The sequence below is a fragment of the Phyllobates terribilis genome, unplaced genomic scaffold, assembly GCF_046119375.1.
Source record: "Phyllobates terribilis strain yellow unplaced genomic scaffold, ASM4611937v1 Scaffold_7__3_contigs__length_470593459, whole genome shotgun sequence".
In the NCBI taxonomy this organism is placed as follows: Eukaryota; Metazoa; Chordata; class Amphibia; order Anura; family Dendrobatidae; genus Phyllobates; species Phyllobates terribilis.
In genome coordinates, this window is record NW_027362767.1 from 367,338,917 (window position 1) to 367,361,703 (window position 22,787).

Consider the following 22,787-nt stretch of genomic DNA (forward strand, 5'->3'; position numbering starts at 1 on the left):
TAAGAAACACTGAGTGATAAGAATTGAAAGGGGATATCCAACCAATAACAATTTTTAGCTATCCACAGGATAGGTGCTAATTGTATGATCTTTGGGGGTCCAACCATTTGGACCTAGACCAATCACGAGAATGGGGTTCCTATGTCACCTGTGTGAATGGAATAGTAGAGAACATATGTAACCACGTCGCCATTTACTGTCTATAAGATGGTGGTCACTGATGCACGCAACCAATCCTATAAACCCATAAACAGTAAATGAAGTTGTAGTCTCCTATGAGCACTACAAGACATGAAAGCCTTATTCTTACAATTAATGGTGGTCCAAATGGTCGGATCTCTGTCAATCACACATTCATCACCTATCTTGGGAATGGGAGATAAATGACATTGGTTGGACAGCCCCTTTCGCAAAGAAACATGTGAATTAAATTGGCAAACTAATTATTTATTGAATTTTATTTTCTTTATTTAAGCAAAGGCCTTTTTTAAAGAGTTTGTCCACAACTGGGTATCCCCTGCTTAATCAGTTCAGCCCTTGCTTAATCAATGTATAGTCACCCCCGCAGTGGCTCCGTTCCACTGATGATGGCGGTGCTATGTCTTGTGACTGCTGCAGCCAATCAGCGGATGCTGACCTCTCTGACAGAATATTGATGAGCAGCAGCCGATCAGCCAATGTCACATCACCCCCCGGGAACAGCAGCACTGTCCTCGCTGAAGTGACCGCTTTGGGAGGCGAGTATACATTGTTTTTATTTTTTGTGGGACACTGAATTGATTAAGCAGGTGTTTTCCAGTAGTGGCAACCTCTCTAATGGACTGCCCCTTTCTACATGTCCTATGGTAGGATGTGGTGTTAGCAGGGATCTACAAGGCAGATGTTCTGGTGGACCTAGCATGTCCATGCTTTGCACATTTTCCCACCATCCCAATCAAATGTATTAATGGAGCAGGGAAAAATAATAGTAAGTTTTCACAAATATTTAAGATCGAAGCAGCAGGTCCTTAATCAATGCATTTTCATAGATAAAAAAAAGTCTAGTCCGGGGGTGCACAAAATCATTCCACGTAAAGGAGAAGACAACATTGATGCCATCCTAATGATCTATTTTTGAGATGTTATTCTAATTCCGGGAACATCAATTCCAAATTACATTCAAATTAGTGATTACTAATTTTAAACACGTTTGTGGTTCTTTACTAATGTGTATTCACTTTATATATTTCTTTCTATTGTGATATAGGCTTTGGTTTGGCATTTATTGCATATCCAGAAGCTTTAAGCCAACTTCCAGTTTCCCCGCTTTGGTCATTCCTGTTCTTCGTCATGCTTCTTACATTGGGTCTGGACTCGCAATTTGCAATGATAGGTGAGAACACTAAGCTTTTTTCCATGGTCAGAGTCAACGGATTTGTTAAATACCCCTGAAGTAAGATTACCAAGAAGGTGGTGTTTCTGTATTAGTTGTCATATCGGATTAGTGCATCATGACTGGAAGAGATGTATTAATCTCCATTGTAAGTAAAATGGACATACAACTTTTTGAAATGTAATGTCCATGATTCTGTTTTTGGCCCCCGAATTCTGTTTTGCTTAATGGGAGTTATCACACCAAGAACATTTATCATCTATTTACAGGATAGGTGATGAATGGGGTTCCAGATACTCGGAGCCCCACTGGTCACCAGAACCAGCGCTGTGTCCATCATGTGATTGGATCGATAGTGAAATGCTTGGCCACCATTCCATTCACTGGAAGAAAGAGGCAATGTCCAATTCAGGTAAAAAAAAACTTCAAGGCTCCATTTATTCTGCCATAGATGCAGATGCTGGCTTGAAAAAGGTCTATGGCTGGTCGAAACGGAAATGGAACATTGAATTGGACACAATCTCTTTCTTTTATTGAATTTTTTGGAAGTGGACTCCTTGGAACTTTTTGTGCCTATGTGCCCTTTGTAATTGTCCAATATTGGAGTGCTGCGAGCCACCTCCAATATAATACCATTCCAATCACTGTCCAAGGCAGTGGCGATTACACATGTGCACTACTGCACCTATGGACCCATCTAAATCGAGCAAGATCTACTACTACTGCTGGGGTATGGGACCCCTATTCTTATGTTTAATGGGGGGCCCAGTGTTCTGGTGAGATAATGCTTTTACTTTCCTGATATATCCGTATAGGTAAGCTGTTTGCTGAACATCATACAGTTTGTACAACTCATAGTTAACTCAATATGAGCTGTATAATTTATATGGAGTGAGCCCCCCTAGTAGACGGCCTCAATGACAGAGTGATGGAAAGTAGGAGAAGTTTAGCTTTTGCCCCACATCAAGCATGGATACCATATCAGCTGTATGTCCGGCCTGTACATGTGATCTTCTAATTAATGTCCAAGTTTTGTTTTTCAATCTATTTATTTTTCTTTTTATTGAAATAATGCAAAATTTTCACTACCCTAACCGATATCATTAATACCTTCTCCTGTAGAAACTATCACAACGTCCATACAAGATGCGTTTCCTGACCTCATGAAGAAACGTCGGATCCCGGTCACTATTGCCTGTTGTTGTGTTCTGTTTCTTCTAGGACTGGTCTGTGTTACACAGGTAATGTCTCATTTATTTGCTTTTGATTGTATATATACAGTACATTGTATATTAGATTGCTTAAATGCTGATTGAACAGATCCACTTTCTGGCCAGTCTGACAATCGGGTCAGAATGAACCTTGCTTGGAAGAAAGATTGGGACATTTGTAAGTAACAAGTTTCCTACAGGTGTGTTTAACCCCACTTAAAGGGAATGAGTCACTAGTTTTTTTGTACCCCATCTGGGAGCAGCATAGTCTAGGGGCAGAGACCCTGATTCCAGAAATGTATCACTTATTGGGCTGCTTGCTGTAGTTTTGATAAAATCACTGTTTTCTCAGCTGCAGATTTACAAGTTCTCTGAATGCTGTGCCCTGTATAACCCCACCATCACCACTGATTGGCCACTTTCTGTGTACCCTGTGCATAGGCAGAAAGCTGCCAATCAGTGGTGGGGGCGGGGTTATACAGAGCTGATGAATGAGGAGGACTACAAGGCAGAATATTTACTAGTCCTTTAGTGATATTCCACTGCTGATAAAACAATGATTTCACTGGAATCCTGGTCTCTGTCTCTACATTATGCTGCTCTTAGATTAGGTGACCAGTGACTGATTCCCTTTAAGGGATTTGCTAAGAAAGGAGCAGATAAAAAGCGAGATTTGACATGATTTATGTTCCTCAGTTTGGGCCTTGCACCCCTTTCACTAAGAAAATCTGAATTAAATTGGTAAACTAATTATTTCTTGAATTTTATATGGGGGGGATTTATTCAACAAAGGCCTTTTTTAATAAGTTTGACATCTACTGGACAACCCCTGCTTAATCAATCCAGTGCCTCATAGAAAATAAAAACAATATACACTCATCTCCTGCAGCGGCGGTGTTCTGATGATGGCGCTGCTGTGTCACGAGCCTCTACCACCATGAATGATACGTTATCAAGGATTAGCAATAGTGAGGACGTTTTTTTGGAGGAGAACTATTTGGGGAAAAAGCTTCCCTTCATTCTATACACGAAGCTGTTACTGGAGCATATTACATATCATCAGAGGCACAGCTAGGCTTTTATTCTTTAAGGGCCAAGTTTGATGTTCCCCCCTCCCCATCTAACCCTTGCTATCCCCTCCACCAGTTAATTTAGTATAACTTTATTTTTTAGATGTGAACCCAAACTATGCCACACACACCTGGGCTGGGTAAAACGACTCGTTAAAGGAATGCTAAAGGGCAATTCTCCTGTACATGTATCAGGCTGGGAGATTGTAACATCAGCTGCTTTCTTAAATGATGGTAGAAGATAAGCCCTAAATTGTCCCCCAAATTAAGCCATTCTCCTCCCCACTGCAGCCCTGCCACATTCAGTCCGCAGTCACTAGCACTTTTCTGTGCCATCATTTATAATTGCCTGATACCATTCTACTTGTCAAAGTCTGTGTCCCTGCACAATGACATTGTCCGGTCATTGCTGTGAGTATTAGATGGTATAGAGTCTACCGGTCTTCACTTAGTTCTGGCGTACACTGAGGCTTTTTGTATACTTTTTGCTACAATACAAATATTTACAAACACGGACATGTCAGGAGAGTGAATTATTCCCCTATAAAGCTAGTAACTTACAGGTGACATCTTCACTGATTGTAGAAGTTTTCCTTTTTCTTCTCTATCCAGCCCAAACCATCATGGCAACTTCTCCAGACTTCTGGATCAGTTTGCTGCTGAGACAGCTTTGTCCTCTCACTTCCGTTCCTACAATAAGCCAGACTCCAGACCAATCTACAGATTAAATACAGACCCATGAATAAATGCCCCAGACTAAACCTGCTAAACAAATTCAAAGCCAAGACCTCCTAAAATAACACAATCCCCAGATCAGATCCTCATAAACATATAAAGACCCTGACCATATCTTACACAGAACCCAAACAAGGCCCTCTAGACTCCAGACCTAAACTATTACAGTGCCAAAACCCCCTTAACAAAAAGAGACTGCGTAACAGACCCAGACCAGATCACCTAAATAAACACAGACCCCAGACCAGATTCCTAAATAAATTCAGACCATAGTCCCCTTAAAAAATACAGATCCCAGATCCTCCAAACTAATACAAAACTTGAGACCAGACCTCATAAGTTAATAAAGATCTGAGACTAGACCCACTAAATACAGACAAAACTAATAGAGAACAATACCAAACCCCCTAAACTAATGTAGAACCCATACCAGAATCCCTACATAAATACAGACCCCAGACCAGACTCCCTAAAATAATATCAGACTCCTAGACTAATACAGACCCCAGACCAGATAATAAATAATGGCTATTGGGAACGTTTAACATTTTGCCTGTCATGGATGAATATCTTCTCTACTCTACATAGCATATCCCCTCTATAGCAGAAGCCACATTAGGTGACAATACAACATGCAACATAAAATATTATTTTAAGACCTGTAGTATGTGGCGCACCATTGCCCATTGAGGTCCTTCACCACTGCCCACGAAATAGGGTAGACTTTGTACTGTAAATTACATAATTACTATAAGAAGTATTCAAAGGTCTTGTACTAAAAGCAATATATGTTTTGTTGTTTCCTATAGGCTGGAATTTATTGGGTAAACCTGATCGATTATTTCTGTGGTGGGTGGGCCATCCTGTGTGCTGCGGTGCTTGAGTTAATCGGCGTATGCTGGATTTATGGTAAGGGTTTGGATTTTGCAATATACCATAGAATGAGAAAAACCAAAGACAAGCAAAATACCCAAATAACTGGAAGTAAATGGATAAATCGCAAGTGCATAAAAATAATGATAAATAATAAAGGGTATTTAGTTAACATAATTTTGATCAAAATAATGTAAAAGCCATCCCACCACGTCACGGCAACCCTTATGGGACAGTCCTAACTCTAATATTAAAACCTTACCATTTGTCAAGTGACATACATATGGATAAGGGCTGAGAGACTGAACCCTAGTAGAAGCATGGACCTGAGAGGCAGAATGAACCTTTCAGCTCAGACAAAGGGCGGCCACACCCTTATATGCACTGAAGCATACTAACTGCAAAGAAAAAACCTGGGAGTCTGAACTGAAATGTAAATTGATGTGCATGCAAAATGTAAATGCATGTTCACACAAGGCCACTAGACAGAGAAAAACCAAAGACAAGCAAAATACCCAAGTAACTGGAAGTAAATGGATAAATCGCAAGTGCATAAAAATAATGATAAATAATAAAGCGTATTTAGTTAACATCATTTTGATCAAAATAATGTAAAATATACCATATAAGGTACCAGAATAAAGTCCCTTTTAGCACATAGGTAGATGCCAGTACTATAATTGGCACATGGTAGGTGGGAGGGTATGTTACAGATTGCACATTGTGGTCCACCATCTGGAAGGTCCACCTCTGAAGAAGACCTTATAGCAGTCAGTCAGATTCTGGCTTTCTTTGGAAAAATCAGAGTAACAATGTTATCATTGCTCTGAGCTTCAGTTTGCATCAGCTTTAATTAATAATTTCAATATATTTCCAGATTAAAAAAAAATAAAAAAAGCAATCAAATGCCGACTTATTTTGTCAAACAATCCGTTCAATCTGAATCCATGATTTTGGATTCCCAAACATGCAGCACATTGCGTTTCCCATTCTTGTAGAAAGTATTAAAAGTAATTTTTTATTTTATTTTAATCTTTGACATTAATGGACATCATGGACTTTAATATAATAAAAAAGTCTGCTGCATTTTCTCATGTATTAAAATAATTTCATCAATTAAAAATATTCTGGAAACGCTCAGTAAACAAAACAATATATAAAAGTAAAAAAAAAAAAGTACAAACTAAAAGTACAACTGCAGGTTTTGCTTTTTTTATTGCACTACCGAATAAGTATCAGGGATCATGTCCATGTGTGTAGTAAAATTCTTAATGGTGGCTGTCTTCTACTGTTTCCAGTGCCACTCTGGTCCCTCTCTGACATCTTGTGATTGCTGGTCTGACTGGACAGAAGTAATAATCTTTTTATTTATATAGCTCCAACATACTCTGCAGTGCTACATACATTATAATTTCTGTCCCCATTGGGGCTCACAATCTAGATTCCCTATCAGTATGTCTTTGGAGTGCTGGGGGAAACCGGAGAACCCCATGCAAACACAGGGAGAGCATACAAACGCCTTGCAGATGTTGTCCTTGGTGGGATTTGAACCCAGGACCCCAGTGCTGCCAGGCTGCAGTGCTAACCACTGAGCCACCGTGCTGCCCAAAGTCACTGCTAAGAGTTACTGTATCTCTTCATGTAAATCTATCAGAGCCTTGTTCTGAGTCTCATAGACTTACGTTGAGAAGTGACTTCCGGTCCGCTCAGCGAACACTAGGGAGATCTGGCAGGTCACAACTCTGGTCACGTGGACTAGAGTGGCGCTGGGAACAGCGGAATTGGCAACCAGCAAGTATTTTACTACACACAGGGATCATATGCTACCTACACCTATCTGATGGTGAAATTAAAAAATAAACCATACTGATACTTTAACAAATATGTAAGTGGTATAAAGGAATGATGGCTTTACATTGCCACCTGCTGGTGGAACTGCTTACACCGGAGATTTTAACTTTCATTTATATGTACAATATACTGAAGAAAGACATTTATTTAATTTAATCTAAATATATATGTCTGTTCATATTTATCCATCTAACTAATTGGAGGCAGCATTCAAAGTGACATCCTTCTTCATTTACCGGTGCAATGTTTCAGCTGGGTAAGCCTTTTTCTAGCATAGTCAACAATGCATTCAAGTGGCATATATAGAGTGAAAACATCTTCACAATCAAGTCTGTTAAATAAATTACAGAGCAAAAAATGGCAAAATCCATGTATATAAACACAATATATGACACGTGATCATTAATATTAAAGGACCGATGCATCAAGTGTTTTCACAAAAAAAACTATCGTAATACACTTTGGATAGTAGGATAAGTGGAACTGGGCAGTAGCTGAGGCAGGACGGGATGTGGCAACGCCTGCCCATCAAATTCATGAAAAGTAGAGGTGTTTCTTAATCCAATGATTAAATATGTATGCAAGTAGCCTCATCAGAGAGGAAGAGGACTAGAACTCTAGCGCCACCTATTGGAAGCAGTGATCCCAAAAGTCAATATCAGCTCTATAATGAGCCTTGCCATGTGACTTAGGATAAAAGCCAAACCAGAATCTTGATTTGCAGACATTGTTTCATGGTGCTGCCCCTCATCAGTGCAAAGGAAGGGGCATCTGACCGGGATCCAAGGGGTAACGTTTCTCCTTGTGGAGAGTGACATGCCAATGTGAGGAGACTTTTAAGCCTTGCAATGCTCTTCTGGGAAATTAAATTTGCAAAATTGTCTCTTCAGAGAGGAAGAGGACTAGAACAAGAACTAGAGTTATTATCCTTCTTATTAAAACATATATTTTTAAGAGTTTTATCTGCCTGCTTTCAGTGTTTTTTTCAGAGGGCTTGAGCAGATTCCCTCTCGCTGAACTTTTTACCAATTTCATCCATCCTAGTCATCAAAATTTCGGGGGTCATGAATGATACGTTTCACCCTGTGAACAGGCTACATGGAAGTGATTCAATCATATGACAAGGGTGGGCACTATCGGACCGCAGAAGATTATGTAGACCAAAAAGTCTTTTCTTTTTCGTGATTCTTTGTATGTTCAAACAAAAGGGACCAACATGGCTTGTGCATATGCAAACCTCGTTCTAGCGGCCCTTGAGGAACAGTGTGTCTATGTATCACATCCAGTGAGTGATGGCACGTACAGACAATATTATGGCTATTTGGACAGGCACACTGACACGATTGGATGAATTTTTCATTTTTCTTTATCAGGTTGATAATGACATTTTCAATAGTTTCTTTGAAGGAATGTAAGAATTTTTAGACACCTAGGTATGTAGGGATGGTGATTAATTAATCGACATTTATAGAATACCAGCAGATTGCCATAATCTTTGTGGTTCGATAGTGCCCAACGAGACCACATGATTGCACTGTAATTGATTAATAAGATTGTTATTTTGAACATATTTTCACTCTATATATGCCACTTGAATGCACTTATGACTATAATAGAAAAAGGCTTAAACAGTACGGGAAAATGAAGAAGGATTTTATTTGGAATGCTGCCTCCAATTCTATCTATCTATCTATCTATCATATATGTACCTGTATACAGTTTATGTGACATGATCTCATATTGTAGGAGGTAACAGATTCATTAAGGACATTGAAATGATGATCGGGAAAAAGCACTGGAGCTTCTGGTTGTGGTGGAGAGCTTGTTGGATGTTTATTTCCCCAGGTTTATTACTTGTAAGTATTATTCCTTCTGAAATGACTCTGTCTAGTTCTTTTATGACTGTTATAGAACGCATTTGATACTGGAACTATGAAAATACATTTCAATATTCTGCATAATTTAGCATTGTAACAGTAATAGCACAGTAATATAAAATGTAGCTTTCCTGTCTTCTTTCCAAGTTGCGCTTTACCAGGGTCAGGATACATGGAACATATCAATGGTCCATCTATGACAAAGTGGTTTTATGATCAAATTTGAAAGTTTAAATTCAACCTTTACCCACCTAGCCCGATTTACATTTCCTCAGTGTCCCTCTTCCCTGCTGCTGAGATCTCACCCTGCTTAGTATATACTGTATCTATCAGTAAGGTTTGGTGAACAGAGACTTAATACACTTAGACTCACATAAGCTCCATCACTCTTTAGTTGGGCTGGTAACATGCTCATGTTAATATCAGGATTGTACAGTTATTCTAATATGGATTTTCAAAGTAAGTAGACCAGCCTCATCATGTCAAAGAGATCTATTTAATTAGCTTTTCAGTTTGTTATGAAATCTGGTGACCAATCCGCTTTCAGTGCAACTGTGAGCCTGTGAAAAGGCCACCTCATCACCTACAACCTGCATTGCTCAGGCTTGTTATCATTCATATTCTCTGAATCAAGGCCAAGAAAGGAAAAATTCTGCCTGGGTATGTAAACTTTTGAGCACAACTGTATTTCAGCATGAAATGAACTTATACCTTGCTGTAAATGAAAAGCCAGTGTGAACATGCTCCTACTCGTGGCATGTATACAAACTTAGATTAAAGTTCATTTCTTTCGGTTTTGTATAGTACAGTGCCAAACCACTGAGTGTCTCAGTCACAATCCAAATCTTTGTTGTCAAAAACATCCATCAAAGCATCGCTCATTCCTACTCCGCAACACAGTAGTACACAAATATGTTAAGAATTTTAGAGAACTAGGAGCTTTAAAGGGTGTTTTATAGTGGATTTGAAGATACAAGACAAAATGGATTTACACCCAATGGCTAAATGAAATAATACAATTTCCTGAAATGATAATAACAAATAAACGAAAGAAAATATAAAACAAATTCATACAACAAAAGAAGAAAGATGTTTAATATGACAAAATATATCAACAGCTATATACAATACAACAACAATTAATATGTATTATACACAGCCTCCATATCAGCGGGAGACTCCTGTTATGCAGGTCATGATTGACACGATAAGTGTAGCCTTCCTACTGCATCATGCAGTCTCATTTGGACTCAACTGTTCTCTGACTATTCCTAATTTGTATTTCCCCCTCCTAGCTCGATGATATCTCTGGGCAGAAAATTAAGATAGGCATAGACCTTTCTAGAACAAGAAACAAGTGTCTGTATAGTGTGCATGTCCTAAAGTAATTGTTTAGGAATTTGGTTTTGTGTTCATCTGTGCCTGGTTACTTATCTGTGTAATTGCAAAAACTGAGTCAGAATTTAATGGCAAGAAGCATTAATTTAACAAATGAACCATTTTCAATGCAAAGGGGAAATGCATGGTGCTGATGACACCTGCCTAGACACGTGCATGACTAATAGGTATCATGCACCTGTCCTACACAGCAACCCTTTTACGTTATACTTATGGTTGATGCCTCAACTATCATATTGCCAACAGCTATCACCATTTCATTTTGGATCAGCCATGGAGGAGACACGGTTGGTATTGCTTCTACTATGAGTTGGCACAGCAAATAGATGCACAGGAAAAATTTAGCCAATTTTCTAAAAAGGATATTTCAGACCCCTACATCACCAGCAAGGAAAGCAATGACATCATCCATCATGGATCTATGATGTACACAGGCCACTTTGATCTTGAAACTTAGCACACTGGAATAAATGAACAAGATGTACAGCATAATTACAAAAAATATGGAATTACGGTGTCATATATAATATATACAGTAATTAGGGTTATATATATCCATGTTCTATATTTGCAGGCTATCCTACTATGGTCATTGATTACCTTTGAAGCTCCATCATATGGTAACATCAAGTATCCCACCTGGGGGACAGCTGTTGGCTGGTGTATGATCGCATTGTGCTTGATATGGATTCCAATTGTAGCCATTATAAAGATTTACCGTGCCAGAGGAAACTTTTTTGCGGTAAGTGAATCATGGGAATTAATCATGTGTGTTAAGGCCCCGTCACACATAACGAGATCGCTAGCGAGATCGCTGATGAGTCACGGTTTGGTGACGCAATAACGATCTCGCTAGCGATCTCGTTATGTCTGACAGGTAGCAACGATCAGGCCCCTGCTGTGAGATCGCTGATCGTTACAAAGCTTCCTGGACCATTCCTGGGTCGTTGCGCTCCCGCTGGGCAGTGTGCATCGCTGTATTTGACAGCTTGTCAACGACCTCGCTAGCGATTCAGAACTGAGACACATTGAGGTGCATAAATTGGACTTTTCTGCGTTCATCGTTCCTGATTGGTGGTCGCTACTGCGTCCTTGTTTTCCAGATCCCACCAGCGTTCTCCGGCTGTGACTCCACTTTGAACAAATCAGACATCTTTAGTGAAGTAGGTATTGTTTGGGGTCTCAAATGAGTTTCCATTTTTAATTCATTTATAGGACATCTACCAATTATCTGCTATCATTGCTCTTCAGGGAGGGAGGGAGGGCTTGGCTTCTATCTGTATATATATGCTTTTGCATGGGCAGATATTTTAGGGGTCTCGTGCACACACACCCACACAGCACGTTTTCTGACATGCTGTCCTGGCCAACCGCTTCAGAGTTTTTCATACGCCAATTAACATGAAGCTTAAATCAATAGACTCTGTTCTTTTGGCCTGTTGCACGCTTCAAAACTTTCTTCGTCGACATGATGCAATTACGTACTGTCCGCCTGGCTTTGTGGACTCTGTGGACCGAGCCAATGGGGAAGTGGAGCTCGGTGAATAGCGTGCAAACGATCCTGCAATTGCAGGCCTTCAACCAGTGGGACATGGCAGAAACACCCATGATGCGAAGACCTGCCGCGACAACTGCTGCCAGTATTTTAACGGTCCTGGTGCCCCGTCACACATAACGAGATCACTAACGAGATCGCTATTGAAGCCAAGCCCTCCCTCCCTGAAGAGCAATGATAGCAGATAATTGGTAGATGTCCTATAAATGAATTAAAAATGGAAACTCATTTGAGACCCCAAACAATACCTACTTCGCTAAAGATGTCTGATTTGTTCAAAGTGGAGTCACAGCCGGAGAACGCTGGTGGGATCTGAAAAAACAAGGACGCAGTAGCGACCACCAATCAGGGACGATGAACGCAGAAAAGTCCAATTTATGCACCTCAATGTGTCTCAGTTCTGAATCGCTAGCGAGGTCGTTGACAAGGTGTCAAATACAGCGATGCATACTGCCCAGCTGGAGCGCAACGACCCAGGAATGGTCCAGGAAGCTTTGTAACGATCAGCTATCTCACAACAGGGGCCTGATTGTTGCTACCTGTCAGACATAACGAGATCGCTAGCGAGATCGCTATTGCGTCACCAAAACGTGACTCATCAGCGATCTCGCTAGCGATCTCGTTATGTGTGACGGGGCCTTTAGACTTTTTATCTGATAAAGCAAGGGATCTTATTATAGTCAATGGGGTCCATCGGGCTCCAGTCGTGTCCTTCATGTGCCATACCTGACCCTATGACATAAGAAAAATAATGGAATGCTCTTTGCCGTAAGACTTACATAGAAACAGTAATAGACGATAAGGGTCCTATGCCGCACTAATTGTCCCTGTAGTCATCAATTGGTTAAAAAAAACTTCTACAACTGAAAGTTAAAGATGAACGAACGCCATGGAATTTGGCCAACAGATTCTGATTGAAAGTGTCCTGAAAGCTGTAAAAATACATTAATTATGCTCTGAGGCATGATAAATGAATAAATGTAAAGTCATCTGTACTAGGCCCTCACCTGTCATTACACAGCCGCAGCTCCCCGATCTTCCATTCTAGTCTTTGGTTCTTCCAGGGCTCCCTTCCCGCAGTGATGCCTGTGATTGGACTCATGCAATCATGTTTGAGGAGAATGACATATACCATAGACGTCAATAATATGCATCACCATCAATGTGACTGTGTGATCAGTGGCGTAACTAGAGTTCGATGGGTCCTGGTGAAAAATTTGGACCTGAGCCCCCTCCCCACATGTTGGTCTTATATATGGGCCCTTGAAGCATTTTAAATCCTGTAAGGGATCTAAGGGGTAACGTTTCTTCTTGTGGAGAGTGACATGCCAAGCCTGGCTTGCCAATGTGAGGAGAATTAAACCTTGCAATGCTCCTCTGAGAAATTAAATATGCAAATTGCCTCTTCAAAGAGGAAGAGGACTAAAACTCTAGTGCCACCTATTGGAAGCAGCAATCCTAAAAGTCAATATCGACCCTTTAAAGAGCCTTGTCACATGACTTCGGATAAAAGCCAAACTACAATCTCAGTTTGCAGACACAGTGTTTTGGCGTATTGCCTTGCCACATGACTTAGTATCAAAGACATATGGCAAGGCTCGTTAAAGAGTCAATATTGACTTCTAAGATTGCTACTTACAATAGGTGGCACTAGTAGAGTTCTAGTCCTCTTCCTCTCTGAAGAGGTAATTTGCATATTTAATTTCCTAGAAGAGCATTGCAAAGCTTAAAAGTCTCTTCACATTGGCATGCCAGATTTGGCATGTCACTCTCCACAAGGTGAAATGTTACCCTTTGGATCCCGGAGGGACGCCTCTCATCCAGCCAAACCAGATCTCGTACTTTGCACTGATGATGGGCAGCACCCCGAAACACAGTGTCTGCAAATTGAGATTCTGGTTCTGGCTTTTATCCTAAGTCTTGTGACAAGGCTCGTTAAAGGGGTGATATTGACTTTTAGGATTGCTACTTCCAATAGGTTGCACTAGAGTTCTAGTCCTCTTCCTCTCTGATGCATCAATTTGCATATTAAATCCTTTAAGGATATACATGATGCCCCACGTCCTCCATTATCTAGTAATGTCCCCCATCCTGTACTAATGTACCACATCCTGGGCCCCTTCCTGGTATATGTCTCCAATCCTGGGCCAGTCCTGGTATATATGTCCCCCATCCTAGTATATATGTCTCCCATTCTGGGTTACTTCCTGGTATATATGTCCCCCATTCTGGTATATATGTCTCCCATCCTGGTATATATATGTCTCCCATTCTGGGTTACTTCCTGGTATATATGTCCCCCATCCTGGCTTCCTTCCTGGTATATATGTCCCCCATCCTGGCTTCCTTCCTGGTATATATGTCCCCCATTCTGGGTTCCTTCCTGGTATCTATATCCCCCATCCTGGTATATATGTCTCCCATTCTGAGTTACTTCCTAGTATATATGTCCCCCATCCTTGGTTCCTTCCTGGTATATATGTCCCCCTTCCTGGTATATATATATGTCTCCCATCCTGGTATATATGTCTCCCATTCTGGGTTATTTCCTGGTATATATGTCCCCCATCCTGGGTTCCTTCCTTGTATATATGTCCCCCATCCTGGGTTCCTTCCTGGCATATATGTCTCCCATCCTGGTATATATGTCTCCCATTCAGGGTTACTTCCTGGTATATATGTCCCACGTTCTGCCACTTTTCTTTAATGCATTAGAAAAATAAATTCTACCCACTGTCTTCTGCTCCCGCGATGTGCGACGTCCTATCCTATAGCTGGTAGATGACTTCAGCGTGCAAGCGACGGGCAGCGCATGACATCACTGTCATGCGCCCCCAGTCATGGGCATGCTGACATCAGCTGCTGACCTCTGATTGGCCAGAGAACGCATTGTGGCACAGGGAACCGGAGGGTCTCTGCATGGCAATACATTTCAGTTAAATAGAATGTGCCAAAGACGCACATCCAGCTGAAATGAGCGCTGACGTCGGCGGGCCTGCCTTCCGCACAGACCCAATCATTACTACCTGGGCGTGAGTCTATACACTGACTTCAGTACCGGAAAAATCAAAGGATCGGGAGCTGCAATAGCTGCAGCCCATTCGCTCATCTGAATGGATTTTTTTTTATATATTTCCCCTGTGACCTGCAATCTGACTAGTTTCAGGATCAAAATTGGTTTTACACCCACCAATTTTGGATTAAAGTCAACAATAAAGACAATCTGTTGTTATAGGAAATCTTGCCCTGTTTTTGGTACCCATTATAGTCTATGTGCCTGTTCACATGTCCATATTTTTTTGTTGACTTAGGGTGCAATTCATCATTTGCGGGGTTTTTTTTTCAAGTTTTTTTGTCTGGTGTTATTAATTGACATATTTTGGGTCAAATTGTTTAAAATTACACCCAAAAATACACAAAAAATGTTGCAAAATTTGAGCAACAATTCCAGGCATTTCTAAAATCACTTATTAAAAGAAAAAAAGGTCACAATTGATGACTCAGGCAAAAACATCTGGAAACCCCAAAACCTGCTCACAATGGTGAACATAAAAACAAAATAGGAGAACACATATAAAACAGACTTCAAAAAAAAGGTGCAAATGAAAAAGAAGAATTTTTCTCAAATCAAAAACAAGTAAAAAAAAAAAAGCGCAAAAAAGGTACACGTGCAATAATGAACTGGACACTAAAAAGAAAAACCGGAGTCATGTTCTTTTTTTGATCCAAGTAAGTCAGACCTTACTGCACTGGGTGGCAAAAGCCAACACCATAATGGGGGTCCACTTTTTTAGGCTCAGTCGTAAGGGTTATATTATTCTATGTAGACAACTGTCATATAGTAATACAGAATATCATCTCTTTATAGACTTGCAGGGCAGCTGACAACTGGGGACCTGCATTGGCCAAGCACCGTGGAGAACGTTACAGCCATATAGTTGACAACAAAGAAGATAAGAACGAAACAGAAATTCCAACAGTGGCATCCAGTATAGTATTTGAGAATACTGCGGCTTTCTGATGTGACTTAAACAGATTCCGAGTCTCGGAGGACACGTAAACTCTTATTTATATACAACATTGTGTATATACTGGACAACTATATGTATAAAAAAAAATGTTCAAGATTAATCAACCTGATCACAAGAAAAAGCCTAAAGATTTGGCGAAACGGCATCTATTTGACAAGAGCAGAACATTTTTTTTGAATTCCGTTTATTCGAAAGATCTCGAAAGGACAAGAAACGAGATTCCGTATAAGAAGTGACGCCAATGGAATGTTTTTTTTTTATCTAAAATGAAACTTGAAGTCAATAGGAAAAGGAAAATGTGTTACTTTGGCTGCGTTCACACATTGCGACTAAGTTGCATTTCCAAAAAATTTTGGCAAATACGTTGCATTTCTATCCCAACTGCGGCAAAAAAATACAACATGGCCACAATGTTTTCTGTAATCTCCCCATTAAAATGAAGCCTAACCTTATGATTTCAACCGGGAAATGCCAGGTAACCAGTGGTCAGTACCAGCCAGCCATATATTTCCTCTGCTGTCATCTATTATTAATCCGTGCAATTTTTAAGGCATTGTTTTAATGGATTTTTTGTATTAACGTAGTTTTTGAAGCCAGTGTTAATGTTTTCATAGTTTAGGATTTTTTTTAATCCACTCCATTGAAACAGCACAAGTATAAACACCCCTAGGGCGTTTCAGTGATTTTAAAAAAAAATAAAAAAATTAGTCTAAGGCCGTGTTCTCACATAGTGTAAATACTGCGTTTTCTCCTGCTGCGGTTGATTTGTGCAGAAAATCTGCTTCATTTAACAAATCAAGCTAAATTGGATGTGGTTTCATGAAAATTCATGAGCAGCGTGTTTTAAAGACCCTGTTGAACGGGTTTTTTTTTTTCCCTTAGGCTATGTTCACACATCATGTTTTTTTAGCGCTTTTTGCTTGTTTTTTTATTCAAATTTTCAGCTGCGTTTTGCAGTACCAGCAAAGTCTATGAGATTCCAGAAATCTCATGGACACATCATGTTTTTTTTTTTTTCTTCAGGCTTTTGTACTTTGCATGGTTTTTTTTTTTGTTAAATAGAGCATGTCACCTCTTTCAGCATTTTTTCAGCGTTTTTTCACCCATTGGAAGTAATGGGTGGCGAAAAAAACGCTGAAAAAACGCATCAAAAACGCAGGTGTCAAGTTTTCAACGTTTTTTTCAGCGTTTTTTGTGCCTAAACCAGAATGAGATTTTTTTTTCACTGAACTTCATGTACATGCATAATAGAGACAAAAGGACAGTGAAAAACATGCACTAAAAACGCACCAAAAATGCATAAAAAAAAACAAAAATCCTGAGCAACCTCCTGGCAAGAGATCAGGTTTTGCTGCAGAAAATGAATGCAGAAAAAATCATGATGTGTGAAGATAGCCTAAGGCTATGTGCCCACGTTGCGGACCTGAAGCATATTTTTTACGCTTCTCCCTGGCGGGAAAATCGCATGCGGATATTACATGCGGTTTTCCCGTCAGGTAGAAGCGTTTGTGAGGCGTCTTTGCATGCATTTCCGCATGCGGGTTATCAAGCACTTCTCCAAGCATCACTTGGAAAAGTGCTTGACAACTTGTTCAGAATGGTAAAAAATAAAAAAATAAACTTTATACTCACCTTCTGATGCATTCTCTGCCCCGTCCGGAGGCTTGAGCGGCTCACGCTGTTGTGTGCAGGACCTGCGGTGACGTCATTGAGTCATGTGGTGGGTCACATGACTCAATGACGTGGCAGGTCCTTCAGACAACAGCGCAACGGAGGGAAAACATCATAAGATAAGTATAAACTTTATTTTATTCTTTTTTTTACAGGTTCTTTGGTACCCAGGTCTGGAGGAGAGTCTCCTCTCCTCCAGACTTGGGTACCATCCGCACATTGATTCCGCTGCGCTTCCGCAAAATTAATGAACATGCTGCGGATTTTTGACTGCAGCATATACGCTGCGGAAAAATCCGCAGCATGGGCATTGACATTGCGGAATGCCATTGGGGACCATGGGGTGCGGATCTACATGCGTTTTTCAAGCGTTTACGCTGCGGAAATTCCGCAGCATATACGCTTGAAAAACGCTACGTGGGCACACAGCCTAAGGGAAGCCTGAAAATTAAATGTAAAAAAAAACAACTGGATTATTAAATGCAGAATTCTAGTGTTTGCACTAAAAAAAAGCACAAAAAATGTTTCATCAGGAGCAAATGACCAAAGGGGAAAACACTTCAAATAAAGGCAGTGAAAACACAATAATCAGAACAGATTGCTATTGCATATATCTGCATTTTCCTCCTTAGAAACAATGTCTATATGTCATAGGAAGTCATGGGATAAGGTATGCAATGCGTTTTTGGCCCATTTCCGCGCTGAAAAAATGCATAAACAACGCACCGTGTGCACTTAACCTAAATCCCATCCACTCTGCTGAAGCTGTAAGACGCTGTGCTTTTGACACAGTGAAAATAAGCAGCGCCATAAACTCACCAAAAACTCATTGTGGGAAATTAACCGAAAAAAATGTAATTAGTTTTTATCACATTTTCTTCTATTCAAATATTATTTTTAAAATACCCTTTAAACCAGCTGTCTAGTCCTATTATTTTCTATGGAGACCTCTCAATGTGGGCAAAAAAAAATGATATATATATAAATGTGTGTATATATATATAGATAGATAGATAGATAGATAGATAGATAGATAGATAGATAGATAGATAGATAGATAGATAGATAGATAGATATAGATATATATGCATGCTCACCTGATAGTCCCCCACTACACTGCTGTAAAAAAAGTTTTTAATTTTAGCTGTTAAAAGTTTATAAGGACTTATGACCACTGCAGCCAATCCCTAGCCACAGTGGTAAAACATTGTTCACTAATAGGCTGTAGCGGTCACATGACGACCCCACCAGAAGAGAGGTTTTGGAGACTGGTGGGAACTCAGCGTACTTTTTATTTATTCTTGATCCATGCTCAGGCAGTTTCTAAAAAAAAAAGTACTGGACAACACCTGTAATTGTACTGTACAGATGTGGCACCCCAGGGGTCTGGTTTCCACAGTAACAGCTATGTTATGTCTGAGAGCAGGTGGGAGGTCTCTTGGTCAGGGATCCTATGCATGCCACACCTCCTGCCCAGTCCTGGGAGGGGAAGGACTTCCCCTATATAAACCTAGGGCTGAGGCAGGGTTAGGGAGTAGAGAAGAAGTAGAGACAGAGAAGAGCAGCAGATATAGGAGAAGAACATCAGGAGCTCTGTGGGAGCAGTGCTATAAGGAGTCAGGGGCTGGCAGCTGCAGAGCTCGCCCTGACTGAGAAGCTATCACCGGACCCGGAGTCCGAGGCTGTGGGGACTAATCTTTACCCAGCAGCAGAAACCGCCCGGCAGGGGATTTCAGGTCCTCTGGCCAAGAAACCCGAAGGCACGGTCACACGCGTGGGACCAGCACCGCCGTCGTGGAGCGGACGCCACTAGAAGGCCCCGAGTCACCGGCCATACGGGTGAGCACCACATGGTACACTCAGGGACGTGGGCTACTTATACCCGCCTCTAGCAAGGTAGCCAGAAGAGTACAGTCAGTTTGGGAGGCCTACAACTCCGCCTGGCCAGGGGAGATCCCATCTGCTCAAGGACTGACCAGGCCCCGATCGCTAGCCAGTACTCCGGGAGGGTCTATCTTTATCACCAGTAAAGGCCCTGAACTACACCGCATCGTCTCTGAGTGATTCCTGATACCCCCATCATCCACGTCGGCTGCCCTGAGGCCATACCCCTCCCGTTGGGGGTGATACTACCACGCTGCACAATCCTACCACCGGCCTCAGCGGTCTGCCCTGCAGCGGCAGCTCCTTCGCTGCATTCAACGGGTGGCGTAGTCGTCCAACATCTACCGCTAATACAACGCCACTTAGTCTGACTCCCTGGGCACGGACCGGGTCACCGCCACGAGACTACAACCCTCAACAGATCCGGCTCCGGGTAAGCTCCTGCATGCGCAACGCTGTGCGACACAGGCCCAGGGGTGCGTCAACTTTTGGCGTAGTCGGCAGGATTTCGTGCCCGCAACCACCGGGTACTGCGTGCCTGAAAAAGACTGTTCAAACTTACCAGTGGTGAAGATTCCCGCCATCCGTGGAGGTTTCCCGCCATCCGGCGCCATCTTCTACCTTCTTCCCGCCATCCGCGAAGTTTTCCCGCCATCCGGCGCCATCTTCTGCCTTCTTCCCGCCATCCGTGGAGTTTTCCCGCCGTTGGACGCCATCTTGAAGACGCCGCGCGGGAAGAAGAGGGGCGTGGACTCCGAAAGCGCGCGAGAACTGAAGCCCCGCCTCACGTCCGGACGTTGCGTAAGGTCCTGGAAGGAGCCCAGCAGACGCCGACGTCACAGGAGCGCGACGGAAGGTCCTCAACCCTGACGATTCACTGCGGAGCCGCGGCCTACGGAAGAGGATCATCGCAAGGTAGGCCACGGTCCACTAGGGGGGAGGAAGATGTCGGATACGGAGGAGAGCTTCACTGCCTCGACCCCCGCCAGCGCCACCGCTGCTGCAGTCATGCCTTTCACCATGCCCTATATCCCGGGAGCGGCCTGGCTACCCCAGTACTCAGGGGAGTCACATACCCTGCATGACTTTAGAGAAAAGCTGGATAGCCTCTTCCAGGTGTATCCCCTCACAGAAGAGCAAAAAGTGAGCATCCTGGTGGCCCAATTAACCGGGGCAGCCCAAAGGGAGGTAAAGTCCTGGCCACCTGGGGGGAGGACTGTTGCAGGGATACTAACCCGGCTGAGGGACACCTTTGATACCCGCACCTCAGCCGAGATCAAGCTTAGATTCTACGGGTGCAAGCAGCGAGCACACGAGAGTATAAGGGACTATGCCCTGAACCTACAAGAGGCCCTGAGAGCTATTAAGCAGACCGACCCTGACGGCGTGGGAGACGAGGACAGGCTGTTGACTGAACAATTTATAGAGGGTTTATATTGCAATGCCCACCGAACCCAGTTGCGGGCAATGGCCTTACAGGACCCTCATCTGGGATTTGCACAGTTCAAGGACAGAGCCATCCGGGTGCTCCGAGAACCGGCACCAGGTGGCGTTGTGACCCACAGACGCCCCACTACCACTTACCACCAGGAGGCGGCGCCCTTGTCGGCAGGGCCTGTGGGAGCTGATGCGCAGGCTTTGAACAATGACCCGGCTCCAGACCTGCACCATCAGGTCCAAGAGCTAGCTAAAAGCGTTGCCGCGCTAACCCGAACTGTGCAGTCTTTACAGGTTTCCACTCCAGGGAAGATCCAGCTGGCATCCGGACCGGAGGACATCCCGTGGCGTCGACCAAGGAGGACCCCACCGGCCAGAGGAAGACCCAGAGACCGATACAACGAGGACGGACAACCCATCTGCCGCCGCTGCAATCAACCCGGACATATGGCAAGGTACTGTCCTTTAAACTGGCACAACCTGGGGTAGAGGGCCAAACCCCAGGAAAAAGATCATCAGGCCCATCGAACTGGCGCGACAAATATGTGGGAGGACGTCCAGTCTTGCCTGTGGTACTGGATGGCATCCCTATGAGTGCCCTACTGGACACCGGGTCACAGGTTACCACTATCCCGTACGTGCTCTTCAAGCAGTACTGGAATGACTCGGATATCACCCGCTACCCTGACGACGATTTGAGTATCATCTCCAGCAATGGTCAGCCCGTGCCACAGATTGGATTTAAAGAGGTGACCATTAAAATCGGTAGAGTTGAACTGGCGGCACAGGGACTGATCATTGTAGACATTGACAAGCACGAGAGTCACCCAAAGATAACTCTAGGAACTAATGTAATTGAAAATTGTCTTGCAGAGGTGATTTTCCTTTTACAGCAGGTTGCCAAGAACGCCAGCTCCGGCCAGCAGCGAGTGCTCCAGAAAGAGATCCGGGCACTGATGCGACGGCAACAGATAGAACTCTCCGGTGGTGAGATTGGTAGCGTAAGAATGTGTGACCCTTTCCCTATTGCCATGCCCCCAAAAAGTGAAATGATGATTTGGTGCCGGGCAGCTATTGGTCTGAGAGGTAGAGATTACCAGGCAATGGTAGAACCAGTTTACTCAGACAGTAGGCCCACCATTTTGACAGCACGGGGGGTGGTCAATGTACGCCATGGGAGGGTGCCCGTTCGCATAATAAATATCGGGAAGAGGGAAGTGTACCTGCCCCGGTATGCCACGCTAGCCAAATTGTATACCATCAATCAAAATTCCATACAGTCCGTAGAACCCTTGCCTCCATCTTCCCCGGAGGAAGGTAACGGCTCTAAGGAAACAATGGAGGACTGGTGTCAGCAACTACATTTGGGTACTGACTCCACTCCCTCACACCAGAGACAGGGAGTCTATCGGGTGGTTTAAGAGTACGAGAGAGTGTTTAGTAAACACCCGTTAGACTTCGGGCGAGTCAAGGGGGTAGAACACCGCATCCCCACGGGAGACCATCTTCCCATAAAAGAGAGGTATCGACCCGTACCCCCTGAACACTACCAACACGCCAAGGGGATGCTTAGGGACATGAAGGAGGCTGGGGTGATCAGGGATAGCTGTATCCCCTGGGCAGCTCCACTAGTCTTAGTCAAAAAGAAAGACAACACCATGAGGATGTGTGTAGATTACCGGAAAATCAACCGTATCACACACAAGGATGCATACCCCTTACCAAGGATAGAGGAGTCTTTGGCTGCTTTAAGATCTGCTAACTTCTTCTCTACCTTGGATCTCACTAGCGGGTACTGGCAGGTTCCTGTAGCAGAGGCGGA

General features: G+C 42.8%; 1 protein-coding gene across 1 annotated transcript in view; it reads left to right on the plus strand.

Annotated features, from left to right (window-relative positions):
• LOC141154848 (sodium- and chloride-dependent neutral and basic amino acid transporter B(0+)-like) overlaps positions 1–17,466 on the plus strand; it is a 42,727-nt gene extending 25,261 nt beyond the window's left edge. Inside the window, exons 9-14 of the mRNA XM_073641345.1 lie at positions 1,247–1,372; positions 2,495–2,613; positions 5,198–5,297; positions 8,859–8,968; positions 10,962–11,129; positions 15,811–17,466. Coding sequence (XP_073497446.1) covers positions 1,247–1,372; positions 2,495–2,613; positions 5,198–5,297; positions 8,859–8,968; positions 10,962–11,129; positions 15,811–15,963 — 776 coding nt within the window. The 3' untranslated portion in view covers positions 15,964–17,466. The remainder of the gene's footprint in view (positions 1–1,246; positions 1,373–2,494; positions 2,614–5,197; positions 5,298–8,858; positions 8,969–10,961; positions 11,130–15,810) is intronic.
• Positions 17,467–22,787: the final 5,321 nt, after the last annotated feature.